The sequence below is a fragment of the Nannobrachium achirus genome, assembly GCF_963921795.1.
Source record: "Nannobrachium achirus genome assembly, chromosome: 2".
NCBI classification, from domain to species: domain Eukaryota; kingdom Metazoa; phylum Chordata; class Actinopteri; order Myctophiformes; family Myctophidae; genus Nannobrachium; species Nannobrachium achirus.
In genome coordinates, this window is record NC_137811.1 from 77,160,267 (window position 1) to 77,172,766 (window position 12,500).

Consider the following 12,500-nt stretch of genomic DNA (forward strand, 5'->3'; position numbering starts at 1 on the left):
CCCCCTATCTTGCGTTGCACTACTTTGTGCAAAAGGAGAAAGAGTTGAAGAGGCAACATCTATAGTTACTTTACACCAGGGGTCAGCAACCCTTTTCAAATTAAAGGTGATTCACCATGAATTAAAGGTGATTCACCATGAAAATTCACTTTTACTATTTTAAAACCTTTTTTTGGGGTCCCACTAGCACCTTCTATCCTCACAAAGTCCCATTTCAGACCGTTGTGTCTTTCTCTGGTTTTGGGAAGGTGGAGGTTAAAAGCATCCCACGGGTTCTCAAAACAGGCTGTCCAGATTTGCTTTTTTTCAAAAAAAAAAAAAGATTTTCAAAAAGATTTTTCTTTTTTTTCAAAAAAAAAGTTAACGACTGTCGTATATTATGAAACCATATTCACATATTGTGTACTGTATCTGTACATGTGTGTGTACTGTATCTGTACATATCGTATATTATGAAACCATATTCACATATTGTCTACTGTGTCTGTACATTTGTCAGCAGTGAAACAGGAGACTGGTTAACTCAATCAGGTCTGTCTCTGCAACAAAGGGGGCTTATTTATATTTACTACCTAGGGGTCCTTGGTGGGGCACTAGTCTCTTTGTAGGAAGTGATTAGCTATTGATATGTTGTTTACAGTCAACAGGGCCATCTGCCACAAGTGGATTGAGAAGATGCCAATCTAATCAACATGTCTGGAGGTCTGGACCAATAGAACGACAGAATGTGTCTTAGAAATGTATAAAGGCTGAGCAGAATAATGTATTTGGGGTCTTCTGTGCCGGACGCTGAAGGGCCGATGGTTGGCTCTCTGTACCATGGCTTCATGCATCCTACAATAAACAACCAAACTGGAACACTGAACCATCTCTGCTCTGTCTGCGTTCCTGCCTGCTTGCAATAGAACAGAGAAGTCATGTCGTCATTTCCACTAGATGGCGCCATTTCGCCTGAAAAAAATGGTTCGTTCCGTTTTCATTGCATTGACATCGCCATTGTGGAATCTTAGATCGCCTAATATAAGATCTGTGTTCAAAATATAAACACAAAACTCTTGCTTTTCTGTCAAGGGGGTGGTTCTGCATAGTTTATGATATTCATTCATATTTGATATAGTCTGTTGTTAGAGAAAATCGAATCTACACTGTCTGAACAGTTGGAAACTACACAGAGACACTGTCAGACTGTCGCTGCTAATATACGTCACGCAGCCCCGGCTCCTTCAAAACATTCCAGAGATTCTTTCACTACATCAGCTGTCAGCGTCAGTGACACATAGACATAGTGTATCATCATTATATTTCAAACGTTATTAGAATATTACAAAAGTATTAAAAAATGGCAGTTTCAGTTTTTGACATCATGTCATTTTTTAAAGATGAAGAGAAAAGCGTGAAGAGAGGGGAGAATCATTTCAAATCTGGACATGTTGAACAATGCATGTATGCAGATGGTCATTTAACTGGGCTGGTCAGAGCCAGCATGCGTGATCGATTATATCGTGTTTCTGTGAGTATTTAACTAAAAAAAGATAAAATAAAATAAACATTAATTGATCCCAAGTGGTAAATTCACCTGCATCTTTCCTCAAAGCACAATTTAATTGATGTTATCCTATGCAAAGTAGGCCTACTCTGTTCTCTATCTGTCTGTCTTTCAATGTTATATGAGACACATAAAGTGGTAAAGTGTAAATAAGCTGTAAAGCTTACTTATTTGACTGTGTACCAGTGATTTGTGCTGTCATGAAACTGTACCTTTTCCCATTGCAAACTTCTAATTCAATTCTTTAATCAATCATGTCATTAGTTGAAGCGATAAAAATAAAAATAAAGTATCTGGGGATGACATAACAGTCTATCAATGCATATACCATATGATTTAACATTACATACATCAGCCATTCATGTATTAGCAATCAATACTGCATGTTACTAAGTCCAAGTGGAGGTGACTGTCACATTTCAAGGCTGATTTATTTGTCTTTTAATTTATTTTACTTATTTCTTTAATCTCAGCAATATTTAATTCCTTTACTGGTAGGCCTACCTATATACTGACCTGTTTCACACACTTAAACTGTTGTTGCTGGTACAACTGCACACAACAGCTTTGATATGATGCGCTGAACATCTTGTCACTTGGCAGGTCTCTATGGGGAATGCAGGGATTGCATCCACAAGTTGTGAATGCCCACGGGGGTCGTTTAAGTGCAGCCATGCAGCAGCACTGGCAATCTTTGCCACCCACAACGTTGGTGCCACTGACATTCAGTGTCGGTGGAAAAAGCCAGCTTCTACTCAAGAAGTCAACACTGCCCATAACCTGTACCACAGAGATACAGCGTACACATCACTGCAGCCTGGGGCACTTACAGAAGACAAGCGCCAGATGTTGCGTGACCGATTCAGGGGAAGATGTGTACCTTTGGGATTCAACTCTTCCCCAGAGCCAGAAAAGGTTTCCCCAGAGACAGAAAATGATTTTTCCCCAATCACCTGCTTGACTGTTGCAGAAATTGTGGCTCAGTGTGGACATCTGGGACCGGCTGACATCCTCTCCAGGATGAAACTGACAGAGGAACAGCAGCAGATCATCCAGTCCATGACTGTTGGCCAGCGGGACAAGCAGGAGTGGCATGCTCACAGACAAGGACGTCTCACAGCCAGCAATTTCGGATGTGTACTCAGAGCCAAACGCATCACCCCAAGCCTCCTGAAAAGGCTACGAGGGGAATACGACCTTGGCAGAGTGAAGGCAGTGCAGCACGGTGTCTGCAACGAGCGGGAGGGGGTCAATGCCTTTGAAAAGGAAACAGGTAAAACGGTTGAGCAGTGTGGGCTCTTCCTCACAAGCAGTGGAATCCTTGGTGCCTCTCCTGATGGCCTTGTAGGCACAAACGGCCTCCTGGAAGTGAAATGCCCCTATCGGGAGAGGAACATGACACTTGAAGAGGCAGTTCTCAACAAGGACTTCTGTCTCCAGAGGGAAGGTGGGACCTACAGCCTCAAACAGGACCATGTCTACTGGCACCAGGTCCAGGGCCAGCTCCACATAACTGGACGAACCACTTGCTATTTTGTTGTGTGGACAACCAAAGATGTGGTCATCATTCCCATCCCCTACGATGACTTTTGGAAGGATAACATCCAAGCTTTGGAGGCCTTCTACCTAGCCCACATGCTCCCAAATCTTGTCAGCAAGTGATTTGACAGGCCATGTCATATCGCCCTTCATCCCCCTCATAACATTTAGACCAGTGGTAGTCAATGTTTTCAGGCCAAGAGAGATGAAGCAGGGACCCCTCACTATATTTTGAATGAAATTGTGTTGTAGAACCTTTTCATAGATAGGTTCATAGACTTTTGTTTTGCCATTGTTACAATTGGGCACAAAATGCGTTGGATTCATATTAATGTGTATTTTCTGACAGTTATCAATTTTACCTTTGGCTCTGTACTCTGTCTGCCGTTTTACACCAACTGTCTGAAAATAACAAATCTACAAACTCACATCATCTTGCAGCAGGCGTTGTGAGCAGGCCTAGAATTTAATCGTTTAGGGGCACGGCCAATTGGCCTTTGGTGTTGTAAATCTTTTGAGGGCACAAAGACCAAATGCTAGGACAGGAATGCCATCAAGTAAAACAATGTTTAGTCCATTGAAAGAATTAATTGAATAATATAAGGCAGGGCTTGACACTAAGGCCTCAGAGGCACTTGCCCGTCGGGCAAGTACAGTTCATTTTCTACTTGCCCAAAGGTCATGCCCACTTGCCCAAACAGTAAATTGTCCATTATAAAAATAAGTACTGTAAGCTTTTAATTACCGCTCAATTCATTTCTTTACTTTCTGGGGCTGTGCGATAAAAATCTCATACTGTACCTACATAGCTAATTAGCTATTATTGAATATGTCTATGGTTTCACACTTATTTTAGATTTTTAAGTGTAGCAGCAGTAAATTATAGTTAAACAGTGCTCTTATTTTACATTCCACAGACCAGAAGACAGAAAGCGCTGGCCACGTTCAGGTGTTTAGGCAGATATCTGGTGTTGTGTTAATAGACAGTTCATGTGTCCCCTCTCAAATGAGCACTTGCCTGGTCGGGCAACCAGAAAGCAAACTTCACCTGCCCGAAGGTTTAATTTACCTGCCGGGGGCAGGTGGGCAAGCCTTACTGTCAACGCCTGTAAGGGTTATGGATGATTTAGAATTTTAGACTATCTGCAGTGAAAAAAATCTCAGCCCTACACAAATCAAACTTACTGCAGTGGTCAGGGGTCATCAACCCCTGGTCTTGTGATGGATATTTTCCTCAAAGTAAGTAGGAAAGCTGAGAGAGAAGGTGTAGATGGAGCAATTTAACACATTTTCAAAAATTGCTTTCTTACCTTCTTCACTTTCTACTTTTTCCTACCGGTAGATGATGGCTTTGAACTTTTCAAAGCACTAAAGACAATTATCACATTGACATCATCCACCGGTCCATAAGGGGTAAGGCATGGATAAAAATATAGCTGAGAATCTCAAAAAAAGACACCGTTGTCTACATGACAAGAAAGAGACACTAGTGTCTTGAGAAGAAAGAGACTTGTGGATCTGTTTTTTTTTTCTTTTTTCAGCTAATGTTCCCCAACACACAAAGATTTGGCTGGCCCCCTGTGGTTACAGTGAGGACCCCCCTGTTTAACCCATGATTCTGACACTGACCAATCAGTTTTAAAATGTCATTATTCATTAGCTAAAAAATAATTCATTTGTGCTAACAGCTGTTGACATTTTGCATGTTTAGTTTTCTGAAATTTCTGAAAAGTTCATTTAATGGAGAATAAAGTTATTATAACAATTCAGGAAAACTGAATGAAGGCTTCCATGATTTATATATATGTATATGTGAGGGGATTTTAGCTATGAGTATGAATACAGGTTTGTCTTGACATTTTTACCTACCCACTGATGTGCCTTGGGCAAGGCACTACCATAGAATATTTGAAATGTGAAACAGGCATTGTGCTAAAATTATTTAAAAAAAGAAAAAGCAAAAACCGGTCCTTGATGTCCACTCTGAGCCACTATTACTGGAATGGTTAAGCCGGTGATTGGAGAATAATCCTTTTCTGGCTCTGGAGAAAAGGGAAATCCTAAGGTACACATCTAACCCTCCATTGGTCACTCAACTGCTGACCTGTGTCTTCTCTAAGTCACCCAGAGTGATTTGTACTACATTCTATGGGCAGAGTTGTCTTCTTTCGCACAAGCTGGCTTTTTCCACTGACATTGTAGGTTAGTGGGACCAATAACTTGTCTGTGACAAATATGTCTGCACAACATTAAGGGAAAGTCATAATTATACAGTTCATATCATAATTATATCCATTCATAATGGCACAGACACTTATTCCCAGGCATCTTTAATAAATCAAACAAGTCAATGACACACCAGAGAATCCTTCATTTTGCCTATAAGAGGGTCCTGCAGGTTCACCAAGGCAACGCAAACCTGAACTAGCACATCAGCATAGCATCGCATACAGGGTGGAATGAAGCTGAGGATCTTAAAGTCTTTTATACGTGCGTTAGCTCGCTCAACGTGGATCCTATTACTAGCAATGCTCTTTGTTAGCAGGACCTCGCTTTCTGTGAACTTTCCATTGTTGAGGAATGGTGGGATGTTGACCGATACTCCCTCTGGCAGGATGTCAGAAATTAAAAAGCCTTTGTCAGCTAAAATTAAATCTCCAGGTTTAAAATGATTAAGGATGCCAGACTCCTGCACTATGGCTTTATCAGAAACTGAACCAGGAAACAGATTGCTACAGTAGGTAAGGACACCATTTGGTGCAACTCCCAACAAGAACTTGAAGGAGTGCATCCCTCTATATGCAGAATAGGTCTGCTTCTGTTCATCCATTGGATGAGGAGCGGCTATTTTTATGTCAGTGCAGTCAATTATCATCCTGCAGTTTTTGTACTTCTCATTCTGGAAAGAGGCAGGGAGGCTTAATTGATTCTTTTCTTTACTTGGCACTACACTCATGAGGTCTTTAAAGAAAATGTCATGTAGCACATGGATAAAAGTGGTTACTATATTGCTGACTGTGGCAGTGCTGCAGTGGAACAACTGGCCAAGATGCTTATTCGGGTAGTTCTTTCTCAATTTCATGAGGGTCATGAGAACTTGATCCTCCAGAGAGAGAACCTCCACTTTCCATCCACTGAAATAGATTATTGAGTCCTTGAACAGTCCCACATAAAAAACTACATCTTGGAATATTGCTCTGTCTGGCAGACCCGTTTCCATGCGCAGAACATCATCTGGAAGTTCAGAGGCAGAGTACCTCACCCTACAGTACTCTTTCTTATTCCTTAAAGTTTGCAGCTCCCTCATGCACTCTTCAAGATGAGCATCGTCAATCATTTTCTGGATTCTTGGCCAATCCGCAGAGGTGGATGCAACAGGTGGTAGTGTGGCAGAGGCAGAGGTGCATGGACTTGCTGGTGGTTGCATGAGAAGGACAGGGACAGAAAAAGACAGAGAGAAGAACAGTGTTAGTCATGAAATGATTACAGTGGGAGTATATTTACAGGCAGATGATGTATATGTGGCTAAAGGTCAACATTAGAAACAACATACATGATGGAACTGGAGCTGGTATTTCCAGTGGAGTTTCCAGTAGGCCTAGGTCTGTTGCAGAGCTGCATGGATTTGCTGGAGTTGAATGAGAGAGAGGAGAGAGAGAGAGAGAGAGAGAGAGAGAGAAAAGAGAGAAAAGAGAGAGCAAGAGTGTTAGTCATGAAAAAAATGTATGTGAAAGTATATTTATTTACAGGCAGATGTAGAAGTGCATGAAGGTCAACATTAAACAACATACATGAAATGGATGGAGCTGGTATTTCCAGTGGAGGTCCCACTATGCCTTCATCTGGAGCTGTTTCAGAGCTGCATGGATATGCTGTAGTTGAATGAGAGAGGAGAGACAGAAAAGACAGAGAGAAGAGAGAGAGGGACAGTGTTAGTCATGAAAAAATGTAGGTGAAAGTATATTTATTTACAGGCAGATGTAGAAGTGGATGAAGGTCAACATTAAACAACATACAACAACAAAAGCATGGAACTGGAGCTGGTATTTCCAGTGGAGCTACGAGTAGGCCTGGGTCTGTTTCAGAGCTGCATGGATTTGCTGGAGTTGAATGAGAGAGAGGAGAGAGAGAAGAGAGAGCGACAGACAGTGTTAGTCATGAAAAATGTATGTTAAAGTATGTTTATTTACAGGCAGATGTAGAAGTGCATGAAGGTCAACATTAAACAACATACATGAAATGGATGGAGCTGGTATTTCCAGTGGAGTTTCCAGTATGCCTTCATCTGGAGCTGTTGCAGAGCTGCATGGATATGCTGTAGTTGAATGAGAGAGATAGGAGGGAGAGAGAGAGAGAGAGAGAGAGAGAGAGAGAGAGAGAGAGAGAGAGAGACACAGACAGACAGACAGACAGACAGACAGACAGACAGACAGACAGACAGACAGACAGACACAACTTAGTCATGAAAAGATTGAGGTAGAAGCACATTTATGAGCAGATGATGTAGAAGTGGATGACGGTGAAAATTAAACACATAAGATGTACAGTATGGAAGTGGAGGTGACTTGCTTGAGGTTGCATACCTGCAGAAGTGGGCATAACCCTAACCCTAGGGCCTTTTCTACCCTCGAACCATATAGGCCCTTTGGAGAAGCCGGCAGTAAAATGACAGCTGCAGACTCTCGAATCTTTACTGGGCCTCCGGTCTTTCCGTCTAAAAAAGAAAATGATAACAGAAGAGGTTAGACATTGTTATTTAGAGAGTAGGGCAGTCACAAGCATGACATTTTAATTTACAATTAAGTGTCACATTACAATTAAATAAAATAATACCCAAGAATGTGCAATAATTGAGATGTTCAGACAAATCAGTAGGGACCAACCAAGAACATTTCTTGCAGGCAGGGCTGGCACTTTCACTCACTCACTCAGCCATTTTATCATGCTGGCTATGAAGAAATCTCTCCCCTTGCTTTCACTGGGTGAGCCAATTAGATACACGTTTATAACCTCCAACTGTAACAGGGGGAGGCCGTAGGATAGGAGCCAGCTTGCCAACAGGTGCCCTGATAACCCAGCTAGAACAGACACATACGTAGACCTGCTTCACCCTAAAGCACACCCTACCACAGGACAGCATCCAGTCATTGATGGAAAAAGTACTCAAATAGTTTACTGAAGTAAAATCACCAAAACAGCAATATAACACTCTGTTACATGTAAATGTCCAGAATTCCAATGTACTTAAATAAAAGTACAAAAGTAAAAGTACTCATTATGCAGAATGTCCCATTTCAAGTTCTCAAAATTTTGACATTTTTTTTGACATTTGAATAAAACACCATAGAATCATAGGGCTTGCCTTGTTTATAGTTCAGTAGCTTGGTACTGTATATACATTGTCAACACATGAGCATATTGACACAAATGTACAGTAAAAACAAAGGTAACATAACTTCTGTTGTCATGAATACAGTGTATAAAATACACACCATTGTATTAACAATGTTTGCTGTAATTAAATAACTCAGCATTTATAACAACACACAGATTTCAAATCCCAAATGCACTTCTGCTGTAATAAAATAAATCAGCCTACTGTATATTTCAAGTGTACAGATGTAAGTGCACAGATCTACCAAACCTCTACTTTAAACAGTAGCCTATAACACCAGATGCTTGCTGAGCTAACCAATAATGGCAATAACTGGATGTCAGCAATTTCGCTAGCATCATGCTAACGTTAGCATTCTTTGTTTGAGTTTAACAAATGATTCATTAAATGAAATGCACAAGCAACCAAAATAAGTTTCCTCAGTAACAAAACGGACAGCATTGTTCAGCACTCATTAACCAGTGTTCTATGTGTGTTTCATCCTACCTAGGAATTGGGAATAAAACACCAGACATAGAATCAGGGCTTGTTTAGAGTTCAGTAGCTTGGTACTGTATGAACTAGTCAAGACCCCAGCATGCAGTAACAACACAACCAGGCTGCCCTAGCAAATGTCACAAATGAAATAAACAAATGGGGCTAAATGGGGGTATAAAATGTACCCATTACGATAACATGCTCTAGTGTACCACATGTCTCAAGCGTGTAGATAGACTATTTTCAAATGGCCAAAATGTCGAGTGTAAATGTTGAGGCATTTAATGTATGTTTTGTAATAATAATAAATCCACAAAGTAACTAGTAACTTATGTTTTCAAATACATTTAGTGGAGTAAAAGTACAATATTAGGGCTTGAGATGTAGTGGAGTAGAAGTAAAAGTATTGGAAATAGGACATACTCAAGTAAAGTACAGATTTGTACAAAGGTACAGTACTTTTAACATTTTATCTCAAAGTTTCCATGAATAGAACTTACCGTATCCTTTCAATCCAAGTGCGTCTTGTCCTCTCATGGGTTGGAAAACGGTGAAAAGAACAGCCATGGCCACTTTGTCCGCTATAATGATTGCAATCTGGCACAAAACACAATACCATTTCTGCAATTTTGTAAAGGTTTTCTTTTGAGTTTGTTGAAACGTTCAACCTCCAACAACTGTATCGCGGTCCTGATCAGAAACAATACTAAGTCTTCTCTATGGTACTAGTCTAGAGCTGTGTTGTTTTGGCTCCAGCCGCTCCACGTTGCTGAAAACAGCTGAAAAACACACTGCGCGTGACGTATGTTGTGTGCGCCAGGCAGCAGCGGCGTTCATGGGAAATGTAGTTGTTGTGTTTTGTTAAAATCGTTTCTAGCGGTTTATTGTGTTAATCTGTGGGTAGATGTGTACATTTCCACCTCAGTCAATGCTTTATATCCATTTGAGTCAAAAAGCAAGAGTTTTGTGTTTATATTTTGAACACAGGTCTTATATTAGGCGATCTAAGATTCCACACTGGCGATGTCAATGCAATGAAAACGGAACGAACCATTTTTTTCAGGCGAAATAGCGCCATCTAGTGGAAATGACGTCACACTTCTCTGTTCTATAGGCTCTATGCATAGAGCCTATTGCAGGCCTCTCTGCTTATCTTCTCTCCAAGCAACAAGGTTGAGAAAGAGTTAAACTCATAGTCATTAAAGGGGAAGACCACCCATTTTCAATATTGAACTATGTCATTAATATACCTTAGAAGAGTTGTGTGGAAACAAAAAAAAAGTTCCCCCTCTTCTGTGTTGCCTAGAACTGGAGGATTGATTTGGGGGTTTGTATTGTAAATTACAACTTGATGACATCACACATTGTACTTTACAATACAAACCCCCAAATCAATCCTCCAGTTCTAGGCAACACAGAAGGGGGGGAACTTTTTTTCTATTTCCACACAACTCCTCTAAGTTATATTAATGACATATTTCAATATTGAAAATGGGTGGTCTTCCCCTTTAATATACTTCAAGACTCAGAGCAATAACCCGACTCCCTCCCCAGTAGAGTTTTAATCAATGTGGAATTATGTGCAGGATGTAATCTGCTGTAAATTAGGTGATTTTTTTTTTATTTTAAATTTAAAATCCTCTTTCTCACACTTCTGTGCCAATATAAGGTTGCCTACACCTGCTTTACACCGATCAGCGGTAGGGCATTAACGACTTGTGATTTTTGCAAGTCGACTCGACTCTGTAAAAAGTTGAGTTGAAGTCGACTTTATTGTTTGATGACGTCATCACATCACACACGACCCCCCGATTATGTTGGGGCGTCCCCAGATGATTAACTTAATGTGAAACATTGTTTTCTCACTCAACAGTAAACAAACCAACATAAAGTTTAAGTGTATAGAGGGTATCTGCACATTTCTAAAGTGACAATTTATGGACTTTTTAATACCTCTAAAATGACAAATTAAACATTATGCAAATTGTCAAATATATAGAGGCAGAAATTGTGAAAATAGCCGATCTACATGCTCACAACGCCTCGCGTTGCGAGGCGTTGTGAGCATGTAGGTTTGTTTTTTTTTTGTTTTTTTTTTTACTTTCGACTTTCTCTGGTGGGAGTCGACTTGTGTAATGAAGTCGACTAAGTCACCCAACATTTACTCATTCAATTCCTTGACCTAGAAACATAGGATTGGCATGTTTAATTACGTTTCTGGGTTGTCTAGAAGCCAAGATATCACAAATTATGTATTTTATGTCGGCCATTTTGAACGTCCAAAATGGCAGCTTTGCAGGTGTTTGTGCAAATGGAAACACTGATTTTTGGATTCCCCATGCTCTGAAGATTCCAAAAATTACAAAAATACATTAAAGCTGCAAGCAGCAATGACCGGGCCCTCGCAGCTCTACCCACGTCACAAGGGGTAGCAGCCAATTAGCATTAAAATTTTAGAATCAGCATTTTTAGCATTAGCATTAGCATTTTTACATTTAAAAAAAAAAAAAAAGTCATATGACGCAACCCACGCCTCTGTATGACAAACGGTTCATGAGTTATAGACGCACTTCCTGTTTGGCGAAGGGCACTTCCTGTTTGGCGAAGGAAGCGCAAAATATGGTTAAGGACTCTTAATCAAGTCATATGACGCAACCCACGCCTCTGTACGACAAATGGTTCATGAGTTATAGAGGTACTTCCTGTTTGGCGAAGGGCACTTCCAGTTTGGCGAAAGAAGTTTGACGCTTCGCCACGGGCACGCAGTTTTACGAAAACTCACGATTCGCACAACTTTTCATCGTTAAGGTGTCTTGAGTATGCCGAGCGAACTTGAAGTTGATCCGATTAACCCCCTAGGAGGAGTTCGTTAAATTGTGACGCGTGAAAACGGCCAAAAATGCGCCAAAACGCCACTAATTAGTCAAAATGGCTGACTTCCTGTTTGGTTTCGGACGTGGCGCCAAGAGACTTTTTTGTGAGTCCGGACATGATACAGGTGTGTACCGATTTTTGTACTTGAGGGCGAAACCGTATAGTGGGGCTGTTGAGTTGAAATTTTGTAGGGGGCGCCGTTGCGCCATTAGGCCATGCCCCCTTTTAATTTTGTTTAAATACGTAAATTTTCGCCACTTGTGATGTGCTTGCAAAGTTGCGCAACTTTTGGAGTACGTTTGGTGCCTCAAAAACGCGATTCATTCGGCGGAAGAAGAAGAAGAATAATCTTTGCAAATACAATAGGGTCCTCACACTGTGTGTGCTCGGGCCCTAATAACAAACCTGACTAAATCAGCGGTATTCTATACTCACAGATATAGTAATACTCCTGGCCCACGTGGAACTCGTAGCCCAGCGAGAAGGCGCTGTAGCGCTGGAACTTCTCTGAGAACTTGATGGGCGCGTGGGGCGCGTGCGGCCGGTTGCACTCCCAGCGCTTGAAGCCCAGCTGCGGGTCGCAGGTGCGGTAGCCTCGGTAGCTGACCATGTAGAGGACGTACTGCTCGCCCGCGCCCACCAGGTGGCGCTGGCTGTCGTTGTAGTGCG

The 12,500-nt window shown here is 41.2% G+C and overlaps 1 protein-coding gene across 1 annotated transcript in view; it reads right to left on the minus strand.

Moving 5' to 3' along the window:
- The window catches only part of efna3b (ephrin-A3b), a gene marked incomplete at both ends in the record, with an annotated part of 138,872 nt that overhangs the window by 8,478 nt on the left and 117,894 nt on the right, over positions 1-12,500 (minus strand). Inside the window, one exon of the mRNA XM_080744500.1 lies at positions 12,267-12,500. This exon is cut by the window's right edge and continues 62 nt beyond it. Within this exon, the coding sequence (XP_080600626.1) occupies positions 12,267-12,500 (234 nt within the window). The remainder of the gene's footprint in view (positions 1-12,266) is intronic.